This window comes from Lonchura striata, chromosome 2 (assembly GCF_050655825.1).
Source record: "Lonchura striata isolate lonStrDom1 chromosome 2, ASM5065582v1, whole genome shotgun sequence".
In the NCBI taxonomy this organism is placed as follows: domain Eukaryota; kingdom Metazoa; phylum Chordata; class Aves; order Passeriformes; family Estrildidae; genus Lonchura; species Lonchura striata.
Window position 1 is genome coordinate 615,757 of NC_140704.1, and position 12,372 is coordinate 628,128.

The following is a 12,372-nucleotide window of genomic DNA, read 5'->3' on the forward strand; positions in this document are numbered from 1 at the left end:
AGGCTGTGCCGGGCTCCGGGCTGGAGCCGCTGGGGTGAGGCTGTGCCAGGCTCCGGGACAGAGCCTCTGGGATGAGGCTGTGCCAGGCTTTGCCCTGCTCCGGGCTGGAGCCGCTGGGATGAGGCTGTGCCAGGCTCCAGGATGGAGCTGCTGGGATGAGGCTGTGCCGGGCTGTGCCCGGCTCCGGGCTGGAGCCGCTGGGATGAGGCTGTGCCAGGCTGTGCCCTGCTCCGGGCTGGAGCCGCTGGGATGAGGCTGTGCCAGGCTGTGCCCTGCTCCGGGCTGGAGCCGCTGGGGTGAGGCTGTGCCCGGCTCCGGGCTGGAGCCGCTGGGATGAGGCTGTGACCTGAGCCGGGCTGGAGCCGCTGGGGTGAGGCTGTGCCCTGCTCCGGGATGGAGCCGCTGGGGTGAGGCTCTGCCGGGCTCTGCGAGGCTCGGCCCTGCTCCGGGCAGGTGCGGGGGCTCTGCGGGACCTTCAACGGGGACCAGCGCGACGATTTCACGACGCCGGAGGGGGACGTGGAGCCGGGGGTCGCCGCCTTCGCCAACGCCTTCCGGGCGGCCGGAGCCTGCCCGGCGCTGGGCCCCGGCATTCCCGATCCCTGCGACGCCTTCCCCGGGAGCCGGGAGCGCGCCGAGGCCGCCTGCGCCGTGCTGCTGGGGCCGGCCTTCCAGGTGAGCCCCCGCGGGGCGAGCGGGGCCGGCGACGCGGCCGTGACAGTGTCCGCGGCACAGCCGTGACAGTGTCCCCCGGCACAGCCGTGTGTGACAATGTCCCCTCGGCACAGCCGTGACAATGTTCCCCCGGCACAGCCGTGACAGTGTCCCCCGGCACAGCCGTGACAATGTCCCCCGGCACAGCCGTGACAATGTCCCCGGCACAGCCGTGACAGTGTCCCCCGGCACAGCCGTGTGTGACAATGTCCCCTCGGCACAGCCGTGACAATGTTCCCCCGGCACAGCCGTGACAGTGTCCGCGGCACAGCCGTGACAATGTCCCCGGCACAGCCGTGACAGTGTCCCACGGCACAGCCGTGTGTGACATTGTCCCCCGGCACAGCCGTGACAGTGTCCCCCGGCACAGCCGTGTGTGACATTGTCCCCCGGCACAGCCGTGACAGTGTCCGCGGCACAGCCGTGACAGTGTCCCCCGGCACAGCCGTGTGTGACAGTGTCCCCCGGCACAGCCGTGTGTGACAGTGTCCCCGGCACAGCCGTGTGTGACAGTGTCCGCGGCACAGCCGTGACAGTGTCCCCGGCACAGCCGTGACAGTGTCCGCGGCACAGCCGTGACAGTGTCCCCGGCACAGCCGTGACAGTGTCCGCGGCACAGCCGTGACAGTGTCCCCGGCACAGCCGTGACAATGTCCCCCGGCACAGCCGTGACAGTGTCCGCGGCACAGCCGTGACAATGTCCCCCGGCACAGCCGTGACAGTGTCCCCCGGCACAGCCGTGTGTGACAGTGTCCCCGGCACAGCCGTGACAGTGTCCCCCGGCACAGCCGTGTGTGACATTGTCCCCCGGCACAGCCGTGTGTGACAGTGTCCCCCGGCACAGCCGTGTGTGACATTGTCCCCCCGGCACAGCCGTGTCACCGCGTGGTGGACCCGGAGCCGTTCGTGCAGCTGTGCCGCTGGGACGTGTGCTCCTGCCGGGAGCGGCAGCGGGAGCGCTGCCCCTGCCCGGCGCTCGGCGCCTACGGCCGGGAATGCGCCCGGGAGGGGACGGAGCTGGAGTGGAGGAACCGGAGCCTCTGCGGTGGGAAGGGATGGGATGGGATGGGATGGGACGGGACGGGACGGGACGGGACGGGACGGGACGGGACGGGACGGGACGGGATGGGATGGGATGGGATGGGATGGGATGGGATGGGATGGGATGTGTTTGGTATCGGAATGGGCATGGGATGGGAACAGGATGGGACGGGATGTGTTTGGTATCGGAATGGGCATGGGATGGGGACAGGATGAGGTGACGTCTGCCCCCCCGGTGACCCCCATGTCCCCCCAGACGAGCCGTGTCCCGGGGGGCAGCAGTACCGGGACTGCGGGGGTCCCTGCGGCCGTTCCTGCTCGGAGCCCCCCGGAGCCAGCGACTGTCCCCCCCCGGACACCCTCTGCGTCCCCGGCTGCCGCTGCCCCCCGGGGCTGCTGCTGGCCCAGGGGGGCCAGTGCGTGCCCCCCGCCGCCTGCCCGTGTCCCCGCGGCGCCCGCCTGTACCCGCCCGGCGCCCGCATCCGCCGCGGCTGCCAGGCCTGGTGGGTCCGGGGGAATCTGGGGGTCACGGGGAGGTTTGGGGGCTGGAGGGGCACCCACGGGACGGGGGTCACCCCGGCAGAATGTGGCGGTGACGGTGACACGCGATGAAAGCCCCTCCGGCCCGGTGTGACGCCCCGCGGGACGGAGGGGCTTTCGTCCCGTGTCCCACCGTGGGGACAGCGACGGGGCCGCGGCGCAACCGGGGAGCGGGGGGACCCCAGTTCGGGGCCCTCGGTGGGATGGGGACCCCCGGGGATGGGGCTGCAGGGGACCAGCTGGGAGATGAGAATGGGGGTGCAGTGACCGCGTTGTGGGGTCTCAGAGGGATTTGGGGGGAGGAGGGGTGGGGATGGGGACATGGGGACCGCGGCATGGGGGTCTCAGCAGAATGAGGGGGCCGGAGCTTGGGGCGCCCCGATGAGGGGGGGTTGGAGGGTGCTGGAGATGTGGGTGGGGACCCCGGGGCGTTCGGTGGGGTTTGGATTTTGGAGTTTGGGGCCTCAGGCGGACGGGGATCCCTCCCGCCCCCGCAGTGTGTGCGCAGGGGGGTCGTGGCGCTGCGCCCCCGCCCCGTGTCCCCCCGCCCCGCGCTGCCCCCCGGGGCTGCTGCACGCCCCGGGGTCCTGCCTGCGCCGCTGCGACCCCGCCGAGCCCGCCGGCACCTGCGGCGGCTCCGCCGACGGCTGCGTGTGTCCCCCCGGGACCCTGCTCCTGGTAGGTGACACCCCGGGGGGACGGGACGGGACGGGACGGGACGGGACGGGACGGGACGGGACGGGATGGGATGGGACGGGATGGGACGGGATGGGATGGGATCAATGGGATGGGATCAATGGGATGGGATGGGATGGGATGGGATGGGATGGGATGGGATGGGATGGGATGGGATGGGATGGGATCAATGGGATGGGATCAATGGGATGGGATGGGATGGGATGGGATGGGATGGGATGGGATGGGATGGGATGGGATGGGATGGGATGGGATGGGACGGGACGGGACGGGACGGGACGGGACGGGACGGGACGGGATGGGATGGGATGGGATGGGATGGGGGACCCCCCCTTCACCCCCCTCACCCCCCTCACCGCGCTCTGGTGGCAGGACGGGCGCTGCGTGCCCCCGGCCGAGTGTCCCTGTCACCACGGCGGGCAGCTGTACCCGCCCAACGCCACCATCGCCCGCGACTGCAACACCTGGTGGGACCCCCGGGCACCCCCAGGGCCTTGCTGGGCCCTCGGAGCCGCCCCCAGCCCCCGCGGTGGCACCGAGCCTGTCCCCGCAGCGTGTGCCGGGGACAGCGGTGGCACTGCGGGCGCGAGGAGTGCGCGGGGACCTGCGTGGCCACGGGGGACCCCCACTATGTCACCTTCGACGGCCGCGCCTTCACCTTCGCGGGGGACTGCGAGTACCTGCTGGCCCGCGAGGCCACCGGGCTCTTCGCTGTCACCGCCGAGAACGTCCCCTGCGGTGCCAGCGGCGTCACCTGCACCAAGTCCGTGGTGGTGGCCATGGGCAACACCGTGGTGCACATGCTGCGGGGTGAGGGGACACAGGGACACGGGGGACACGCGGGACACGGGGGACACGGGGGACACCGTGGTGCACATGCTGAGGGGTGAGGGGACACGGGGGACACGCGGGACACGCGGGACACGGGGGACACGGGGGACACCGTGGTGCACATGCTGAGGGGTGAGGGGACACAGGGGACACGCGGGACACGCGGGACACGGGGGACACGGGGGCCATGGGGGGACACGGAGGGACACGGGGAAGTGGCGGGGTGACCCACAGTGACACCCCAGCCCCGTCGCGGCAGGGTGGGGTTTGGGGGGAGAGCATGAGGGGACACGGGGGACACGGGCAATACGTGGGAGGTCACGGGGGCCATGGGGGGACACGGGGGGATGTGGGGGAACAGGCAGGGGGACACGGGGGTGACCCTCGGTCCGCACCGGCAGGGCGAGAGGTGACAGTGAACGGGGTGGCCGTGCGACCCCCCAAGGTGTTCGGGGGGTCGGGGCTGGCGCTGCAGCGCGCGGGGCTCTTCCTGCTGCTCCTGACCCGCCTGGGGCTGGCCGTGCTCTGGGACGGAGGTGAGGACACGGGGGACAGGGGGGACACGGGGGGACACGGGGGGACGGGGGGACACGGGGGGACACGGGGGACACGGGGGACACGGGGGGACACGGGGGACACGGGGGACACGGGGGACACGGGGGGACGGGGGGACACGGGGGGTGGCCGTGCTGTGGGACGGAGGTGAGGACACGGGGGACACGGTGGGGGGGGTGTCACCATGCGGGGTCCCTGGCACCGCACGGGGCCCGCAGCGCCGGTGGCACGGCGGAAGGGTGCCCGTGGGGTGCCGTGGGTGCCGCGGGTGGCACCCTGGCAGGCGCGGTGCCCGCAGGGACACGCGTGTACGTGCGGGTGTCCCCGCGGCTGCGCGGCCGCCTGGCCGGGCTCTGCGGCAACTTCGACGGCGACGCCGAGAACGATTTCGGGAGCCGGGACGGGGCCCTCGAGGCCACCCCCGAGATCTTCGGGGACTCCTGGCGCCTCAGCCCGCTCTGCCCCGAGGCCGACGGGCACCGCCCGCACCCCTGCGACGTACGGGACACGGGGACAGGGGGACAGGGGGGGATATGGGGGGACGGGGGGGACATGGGGGACAGGGAACTGGATAGAGACACCGCGGGGCACGGGGAGGCACAGGGGGACACGGGGAGCTGGCAGGGAGACACGGGGAGCTGGCAGGGGGACACTGGCAGGGGGACACTGGAGGACACAAGAGGTGGCAGGGGACGTTGGGGGTTACCGTGGGGCAGTGACGGTGTCGAACCCCAGAGGGAGGAGGATGAGGAGGTGCCTTGGGCTCGGCTGAAATCCCCCCCGGCAGTCTCAGCCCCGCGCTGACCGCTGCGATCCCCGGGGACGGGGCCAATGTGGGGACACGCGGGGCTCCGGCGGGGTGTCCCCGGGGGTCTGGCGGGGTGTCCCCGGGGGTCTGGCGGGGTGTCCCCGGGGCTCTGCCGCGGTGTCCCCGGGGGTCTGGCGGGGTGTCCCCGCGGGGCTCTGGCGGGGTGTCCCCCCGGGGGTCTGGCGGGGTGTCTCCGGGGCTCTGCCGGGGTGTCCCCGGGGGTCTGGCGGGGTGTCCCTGGGGGTCTGACGGGGTGTCCCCCCGGGGGTCTGGCGGGGTGTCCCTGGGGGTCTGACGGGGTGTCCCCCCGGGGGTCTGACGCGGTGTCCCCGGGGGTCTGGCGGGGTGTCCCCCCGGGGCTCTGACGGGGTGTCCCCGGGGGTCTGACGGGGTGTCCCCCCGGGGGTCTGACGGGGTGTCCCCGGGGGTCTGACGGGGTGTCCCCCCCAGGACAGCCCCCAGCGCTCGGCCTGGGCGCGGGGTCGCTGCGGGGTCCTGCGGCACCAGCTCTTCGCCCCCTGCCACGACCTGGTGCCCCCCCAGCGCTTCTACGAGTGGTGCCTGTTCGACGCCTGCGGGTGAGTTTGGGGGCGCGGGGGGTCCCCAAGCCCCAGGGCGGCTCCGGGCGTGGGCCCCGTCCCACGGCGCGTGTCGCAGCTGTGACAGCGGCGGGGACTGCGAGTGCCTGTGCACGGCCCTGGCCGCCTACGCCGAGGAGTGCGGCCGGCGGGGGCGACCCCTGCGCTGGCGGAGCCAGGGGCTGTGCCGTGAGTGCGGGGCAGGAGGGGGTGCCGGGGGACCGGGAGCGACCGGGGGAACCGGGGGGTGCCGGGGGACCGGGAGCGACCGGGGTTACCGGGGGGTGCCGGGGGACCGGGAGCGACCGGGGGTACCGGGGGTACGGGGGCACGGGGGGTCCCGGGGGTGCGGGGGCTGGGAGGCACGGGGGGTACCGGGGATATGGGGGCACGGGAGTTCCGGGGGGCACGGGGGACACGGGAGGCACAGGGCGGGTACCAGGAGTGCGGGGGCCGGGGGGCACGGGCGGGGAGGAGCCGGGGATGTGCCGTGACTCTGGGGGGGCTCAGGAGGGCACAGGGGGGCCCGGGGGGAGCCGGGGACACGGGGGTCCGGCCAATGGGTCTGGGGGCGCAGGAGCCCCCATAGGGGTCGTGGCGCAGGGGGGTCCCCCGCGGGGCTGTGGGAGGAGGGGGGGCAAGAGCCTCGCGTGGTGTTTGGGGGTCCCAGGCTGGGCAGTGGGGGGTTCCACCCCCCTAACCCCCCGATCTCCGCAGCCCTGCAGTGCGAGGGGGGGCAGGAGTACAGCCCCTGCGGCCCCCCCTGCCCCCCCACCTGCCGCGACCTCGGCCGGGCGCCCCCCGAGCCCTGCGGGGCCCTGGGGTGCCTCGAGGGCTGCTTCTGCCCCCCCGGGCGGCTCCTGCACGGTGAGGGGCTTGGGGGGGCGGGGGCAGGGAGCTGGGGGGCGCCGGGGGGCCGGGACGGGGCTCACGGTGCCCCCCGTGCCCCCCGCAGACGGGCTGTGCGTGGAGCCCCCCGCCTGCCCCTGCTTTTGGGACGGCTTCGCCTTCCCGGCCGGCGCCACCGTGACCCAGGGCTGCAGCAACTGGTGAGCCACTGGTGGATACTGGGGTCCCGGGCGGCGGCCTGCCGGGGTCCGGACACCGGGACACCGGGACATGGGGACACCGGGACACCGGGACACCGGGACATGGGGACACTGGGATCCCGGGCGGCAGCCTGCCGGGGTCCGGGACACCGGGAAACCGGGACAGTGGGACACTGGGACACCGGGATACTGGGACACCGGGACGTGGGGACACAGGACACCTGGGAAATGGGATATTGGGATCCCAGGACATTGGAACACCAGGACACGGAGACAGTGGGATTTGGGACACGGGGACCCCTGGACACCGGGACACTGGGACAGGGGCACACCGGAACGCCGGGGCGGGGCGCACCGGGACCCGGCAGCCCCCGGCCCCCTTTGAGTCCCGTCCTGTCCCGCCTTCAGCACGTGCCTCGAGGGGCGCTGGCAGTGCCCCCCGAGCCCGTCCCCGTGTCCCGCCGCCCCCGGCTGCGCCCCGTGGGAGTTCCGGTGCCGGGCCGGGGGTCTCTGCGTGCCCGGGGCCTGGCTCTGCGACAACGAGGACGACTGCGGGGACGGCTCGGACGAGCTGTGCGACCCCCCCTGCGCCCCCCAGCAGCCGCGCTGCCCCGGCGGGCGCTGCCTGCCCTGGGGGGCGCGCTGCGACGGCGTCACCCACTGCCCCGACGGCTGGGACGAGGCGGGGTGCCCGGGCCCGGCCTGCGCGCCCCCCGACTTCTCCTGTGCCGGGGGGCGCTGCCTGCCCCCCGCGCGCGTCTGCGACGGGCGCCTCGATTGTCCCCCCGGGGACGACTCGGACGAGGCGGGTGAGTGAGCACGGGGGCTCGGGGGGGCCTGGGAGTGGGGGGCTGCAGGGGGTTTTGGGGTCCTGGGGAACTAGAGAGCCCTGCAGGCTTTGAGGTCTGTGCGACACAGTGGGGTCCCTGAGCCCCCCAACACTGGGGGTCTGTGCCCCACACTGAGGGTCCCTGAGCCCCCCAACATTGGGGGTCTGTGCCCCACACTGAGGGTCCCTGAGCCCCCAAACCCTGGGTATCTGTGCCCCACATTGAGGGTCCCTGAGCCCCCCAACCCTGGGGGTCTGTGCCCCACACTGAGGGTCCCTGAGCCCCCCAACATTGGGGGTCTGTGCCCCACACTGAGGGTCCCTGAGCCCCCCAACCCTGGGTGTCTGTGTCCCTCACTGAGGGTCCCTGAGCCCCCCAACATTGGGGGTCTGTGCCCCACATTGAGGGTCCCTGAGCCCCCCAACATTGGGGGTCTGTGTCCCACACTGAGGGTCCCTGAGCCCCCCAACATTGGGGGTCTGTGCCCCACACTGAGGGTCCCTGGGCCCCCCAACATTGGGGGTCTGTGCCCCACACTGAGGGTCCCTGGGCCCCCCAACCCTGTGCCCCCCGCGGCATCTGGAGGTCGCGGGGATGGCGCCGCTCGGGAGTCCCCGGGAAGCAGAGACCCGCCGGTGCCCCGTGCGGTGCCGGTGCCCCCGGTGGGAATGTCCGTGCCCACCTGGGGGTCCCGTCCCCGCAGGCTGCGCCCCCCGGTGCGGGCCGGGGCAGTTCAGGTGCGGGGGGGGCAGGTGTGTCCCCTACGGCCACCGCTGCGACGGCCGCGACGACTGCGGGGACGGGAGCGACGAGAGCGGCTGCGCCTGCCCCGAGGGGCACCTGCCGTGCCCCGGCGGCGGCTGCCAGCCCCCCGCCGCGCTCTGCGACGGCCGCCGCCACTGCCCCGACGGCGCCGACGAGGCCAACTGCCCCGGTGAGCGGTGCGGGGGGACAGCCGCTCCGGGACCCCCCCGACCCCTCTGCCCCGGCAGCGTCCCACCGGGGACCCCCACCGGGCACCCTTCACCTGGGAACCCCCACCGGGGACCGACGCGGGACCCCTCTGCCCTGGGAGCACCCCACGAGAGCACCCACCTGGGGACCACCCCCATCCGCCCCGAGAGGCTCCCGATCCAGGGACTCACCCCCCAGGGACCCCCTACCCGGCATCGCCCCTTTGGGGACCCCACCCCGCGACCTCCTCGCCCCTCTGGGACCACCTCCCGCCCCGGGACCCCCCCTCGGACAGCATTCCCCCGGCGGCGGTGTCACCGCTGTCCCCGCGTCCCCAGCGCGGGCCACCTGCGCCCCCGGGACCGTGCCCTGCCCCGACGGCTCCTGCGTGCCCGAGGCCGCCGTGTGCGACGGCGCCCGCGACTGTCGCGACGGCTGGGACGAGAGCCCGGCGGGGTGCGCGGTGGCGCTGCCGCCCGCGCCGCTGTCCCCTGTCACCGCTGCCACCGCTGCCACCGCCGCTGCCACCGCTGCCACTGGCATTGTCGCGCACGCTGTCACCGCCGACACGGTCAGCGCGGTCACCGGCAGCTCCATCGGCGCTGTCGCGAGCACTGTCACTGTCAGTGACACTGACGCTGTCGCCGACACCGTCCTCGACACCGCTACTGTCACCGTCCCCGTCACCGACACTGTCCCCGTTCCCGACACCATCCCCGACATTGACACCGTCCCCGCCACCGACACCGTCCCCGACACCGAAATCGTCCCCGTCACCGCCACCGACACCGTCCCCGACACCGTCTCCGACACCGACACCGTCCCCGACACCTTTACTGTCACTGTCCCCGACACCGACACCGTCACCGCCGGCGCCCCGGCCGCGCCCTGCCCGCCCCGGTCCCTGCGCTGCCGCAGCGGCGGCTGCGTCCCGCGGGGGTGGCGCTGCGATGGCGACAGCGACTGTCCCGACGGCAGCGACGAGGGAGGCTGCGCCCCCCCGTGCGCCCCCGGCCACCTGCCCTGCGCCCCCCCGTGCGCCCCCGGCCACCTGCCCTGCGCCCCCGCCTGCGTGCCCCCTCCCCGCCTCTGCGACGGCGTCCCCGACTGTCGCGACGGCGCCGACGAGAGCCCCCAGCTCTGCGGTGAGACCCCCGGCATCCGCCTCTGGGGACATCGGGGGGAGGTCTGGGGGTGCCCCCGCCTCGCCTCCTGGGGACCCGGGGGTCGGGTGGGGGGGCGACCTCCGGGGTCCCCGGGGACGGAACGGGAAACAGCGGGGAGGGGATCCCAGCGGGGAGGGCTCGGCCGCGGGTACCCCCGGCCGCACCCCCCGGCACCCCCCGAGTCGCCTCTGTGCCCTGGGGACCCCTCAGAGCCCCCTTGCCCCCCCAGAGCCCCCCGGCCCCGGCAGCAGCCCGCGGGGTCCCTGCGCAGAGTTCGACTGCGGGGACGGGGAGTGTGTCACCTTCCATCAGGTAACGGGGCCGCGGGACGCCGCCACCCGCCCGGGCCACCGCGGTCCCCACCCTCCCGGTGTGCCATGGAGCCCCGCGGTGTCCCCGATCCCTCCTGCTGCCACCCCCGGCGTGTCCCCGACCCCTTTCCAGGGACACCCAGCTGTCCCCCACCCCTCCCGGTGCCATCCCCGCTGTCCCCTGGTCCCTCCCGACGCCCCCTGGACCCCCCTCCCGGTGTCCCTGACTCCCGTCACCCCCTCCCGGTGCCACCCCGGTGTCCCAGAGTCCCTGTCAGTGCCGCTTGAGCGTCCCCCGGCTCCGTGCCGGTGTCCCCGCCGTGTCCCGCCGCAGCCGCCGCCGCCGCGGTGTCCCGCAGGTGTGTGACGGGCTGCGGGACTGCGCCTCGGCGGGGGACGAGCGGGGCTGCGGCCTCTGGGGGCCCTGGGGGCCCTGGGGGTCCTGCAGCCGCCCCTGCGGGCCCGGGGGGCAGCGCCGCGCCCGGGGATGTCACCAGCGCCAGCCCGGCCTGCTGCGGGGCTGCCGGGGGCCGCGCCAGCAGGAGAGACCCTGCTTCCACCGGGCCTGCCCCGGTGAGCGCGGGGTCCCGGGGCTGGGGGGGTCGGGGGGGCCCCGGTGAGCGCGGGGTCCCGGGGCTGGGGGGGCCGGGGGTGTTGGGGTGCCGGGGGCAGCGCAGGCAGGGGCAGCCCCGATAGTGCCACGTCTGCCCAGGGAAGTGGGGGGGGACCGCGGGGGAGCTGGGGGGTCTCATGGGGTACCTGAGGGATTTGGGGGTCCCCGCGGTTCAGGCTGCCCGGGGGGGTTTCGGGGACCCCACAGTCCGGGGGTTTGGGGGTTCTGAGGCGCCCTTAACTCGCCCCCCGCAGTGGACGGCGCGTGGGGCCCATGGGGACCCTGGTCCGACTGCCCGGGGGGCTGCGGGGGGCTCCGGCTGCGCAGGAGGGGGTGCCAGCCCCCCCAGAACGGCGGCCGCGCCTGCGAGGAGCTGCGCGGGGGGAGCCCCGGAGCCCTGGAGATGGGTGGGTGCGGGGGGCTCGGGAGGGGTCTGGGGGCGCGGGGTCCCGTGGGACGAGGGGAGCCCATGGGGCGGGGGGCTCGGGAGGGGTCTGGGGGCAGGGCCCGATGGGGTGGGGGGTCCCGGGGGGTTCCATTCGAGGGGCAGACGAGCCCCAGGGTGGGGGGCGCTCGGCGGGTGGGGGTCTCCTCAGGGTGAGGGGCTCTGTGGGACGGGTGGGCCCTGCCGGGACCGGGGGGTGGGGGGCTCAGGGGGGCTCAGGGGGGCTCAGTTGGCAGTGTCCGACCCCTGCCCGCAGCCCCCTGTGCCCCGGGGGGCTGCCCCAACGCCTCGGAGTGCGCGGAGGGGCTGCGCCCCCTCCCCTGCGCCCCCTGCCCCGCCTCCTGCGCCGACCTGGCGGCCGCCGTGCCCTGCCCGCGACCCCCGCCCTGCCGCCCAGGTGAGGGGGCACGGGGGGCTTTGGGGGGGCGCCCCAACGTGAGGGGGACCCCCTGAGCCGCCCCCCGCCCCGCAGGGTGCTGGTGCCCGGCGGGGCAGGTGCTGGACGCCCCCGAGGCGGGCGCGGGGCCGGCGCGGTGCGTGCGGCCGCCGCAGTGCCCGTGCGGGGCCGGGGGCCGCCGGTACCCGCCGGGCGCCCCGGTGCCGCTCGGTTGCCGCCTCTGCTCGTGCCTCGAGGGGCGGCTGCGGCACTGCCGCCCCCACGCCGGCTGCTCAGGTGGGTCCGGGCGCGGCGCTGCCCGCGGGCTCCCGGTGCCCGCCGCCCCCGCGGCGCCGCCCGGCGCTGCCCCGAGCCCGGCGGTCCCGCCGCGGGGCGCGGGGGTCCCGGCTGACCCGGTGTCCCCCCCAGTGGACTGCGGGTGGTCGTCGTGGTCGCCGTGGGGCTCGTGCGCGGGCGGCTGCGGGACCCCCGGCGTGCAGTGGTCCTTCCGCAGCCCCTCCGACCCGGCGCGGCGCGGCGCGGGGCGGCCCTGCCGCGGCATCTACCGCAAGGCCCGGCGGTGAGCGGGGCCCGGGGGCGGCGGGGGGCCCGGGGAGCGCCGGTGCTGAGCGTCCCGCCCGCAGGTGCCGCGCGGCGCCGTGCCGCCGCTGCCGGGAGCGCGGCCGCTGGCGCGGGGCCGGCGAGCGCTGGCGCGGGGGCCCGTGCCGGGTGTGCCAGTGCCTGCCCGGTGGCACCGTCCGCTGCGTCCCCTACTGTCCCCCGCGCCGCCCCGGCTGTCCCCGGGGCCGGGGGCTGCGGGAAGGTGACGGCGGCTCCTGCTGCGCCTGCGGCCCCGCGGGTGAGT

General features: G+C 75.6%; 1 protein-coding gene across 1 annotated transcript in view; it reads left to right on the forward strand.

Annotated features, from left to right (window-relative positions):
* The window catches only part of LOC110475116 (SCO-spondin), a 33,972-nt gene that overhangs the window by 7,889 nt on the left and 13,711 nt on the right, over positions 1–12,372 (forward strand). The window contains 21 exon segments of the mRNA XM_085574128.1: positions 454–675; positions 1,588–1,759; positions 2,012–2,258; positions 2,793–2,973; positions 3,364–3,458; positions 3,545–3,801; positions 4,224–4,358; positions 4,676–4,875; positions 5,636–5,763; positions 5,843–5,952; positions 6,481–6,630; positions 6,719–6,812; positions 7,221–7,621; positions 8,346–8,576; positions 8,935–10,340; positions 10,385–10,646; positions 10,941–11,283; positions 11,368–11,566; positions 11,627–11,804; positions 11,937–12,087; positions 12,152–12,366. Of these exon segments, the coding sequence (XP_085430254.1) occupies positions 454–675; positions 1,588–1,759; positions 2,012–2,258; positions 2,793–2,973; positions 3,364–3,458; positions 3,545–3,801; positions 4,224–4,358; positions 4,676–4,875; positions 5,636–5,763; positions 5,843–5,952; positions 6,481–6,630; positions 6,719–6,812; positions 7,221–7,621; positions 8,346–8,576; positions 8,935–10,340; positions 10,385–10,646; positions 10,941–11,283; positions 11,368–11,566; positions 11,627–11,804; positions 11,937–12,087; positions 12,152–12,366 (5,377 nt within the window).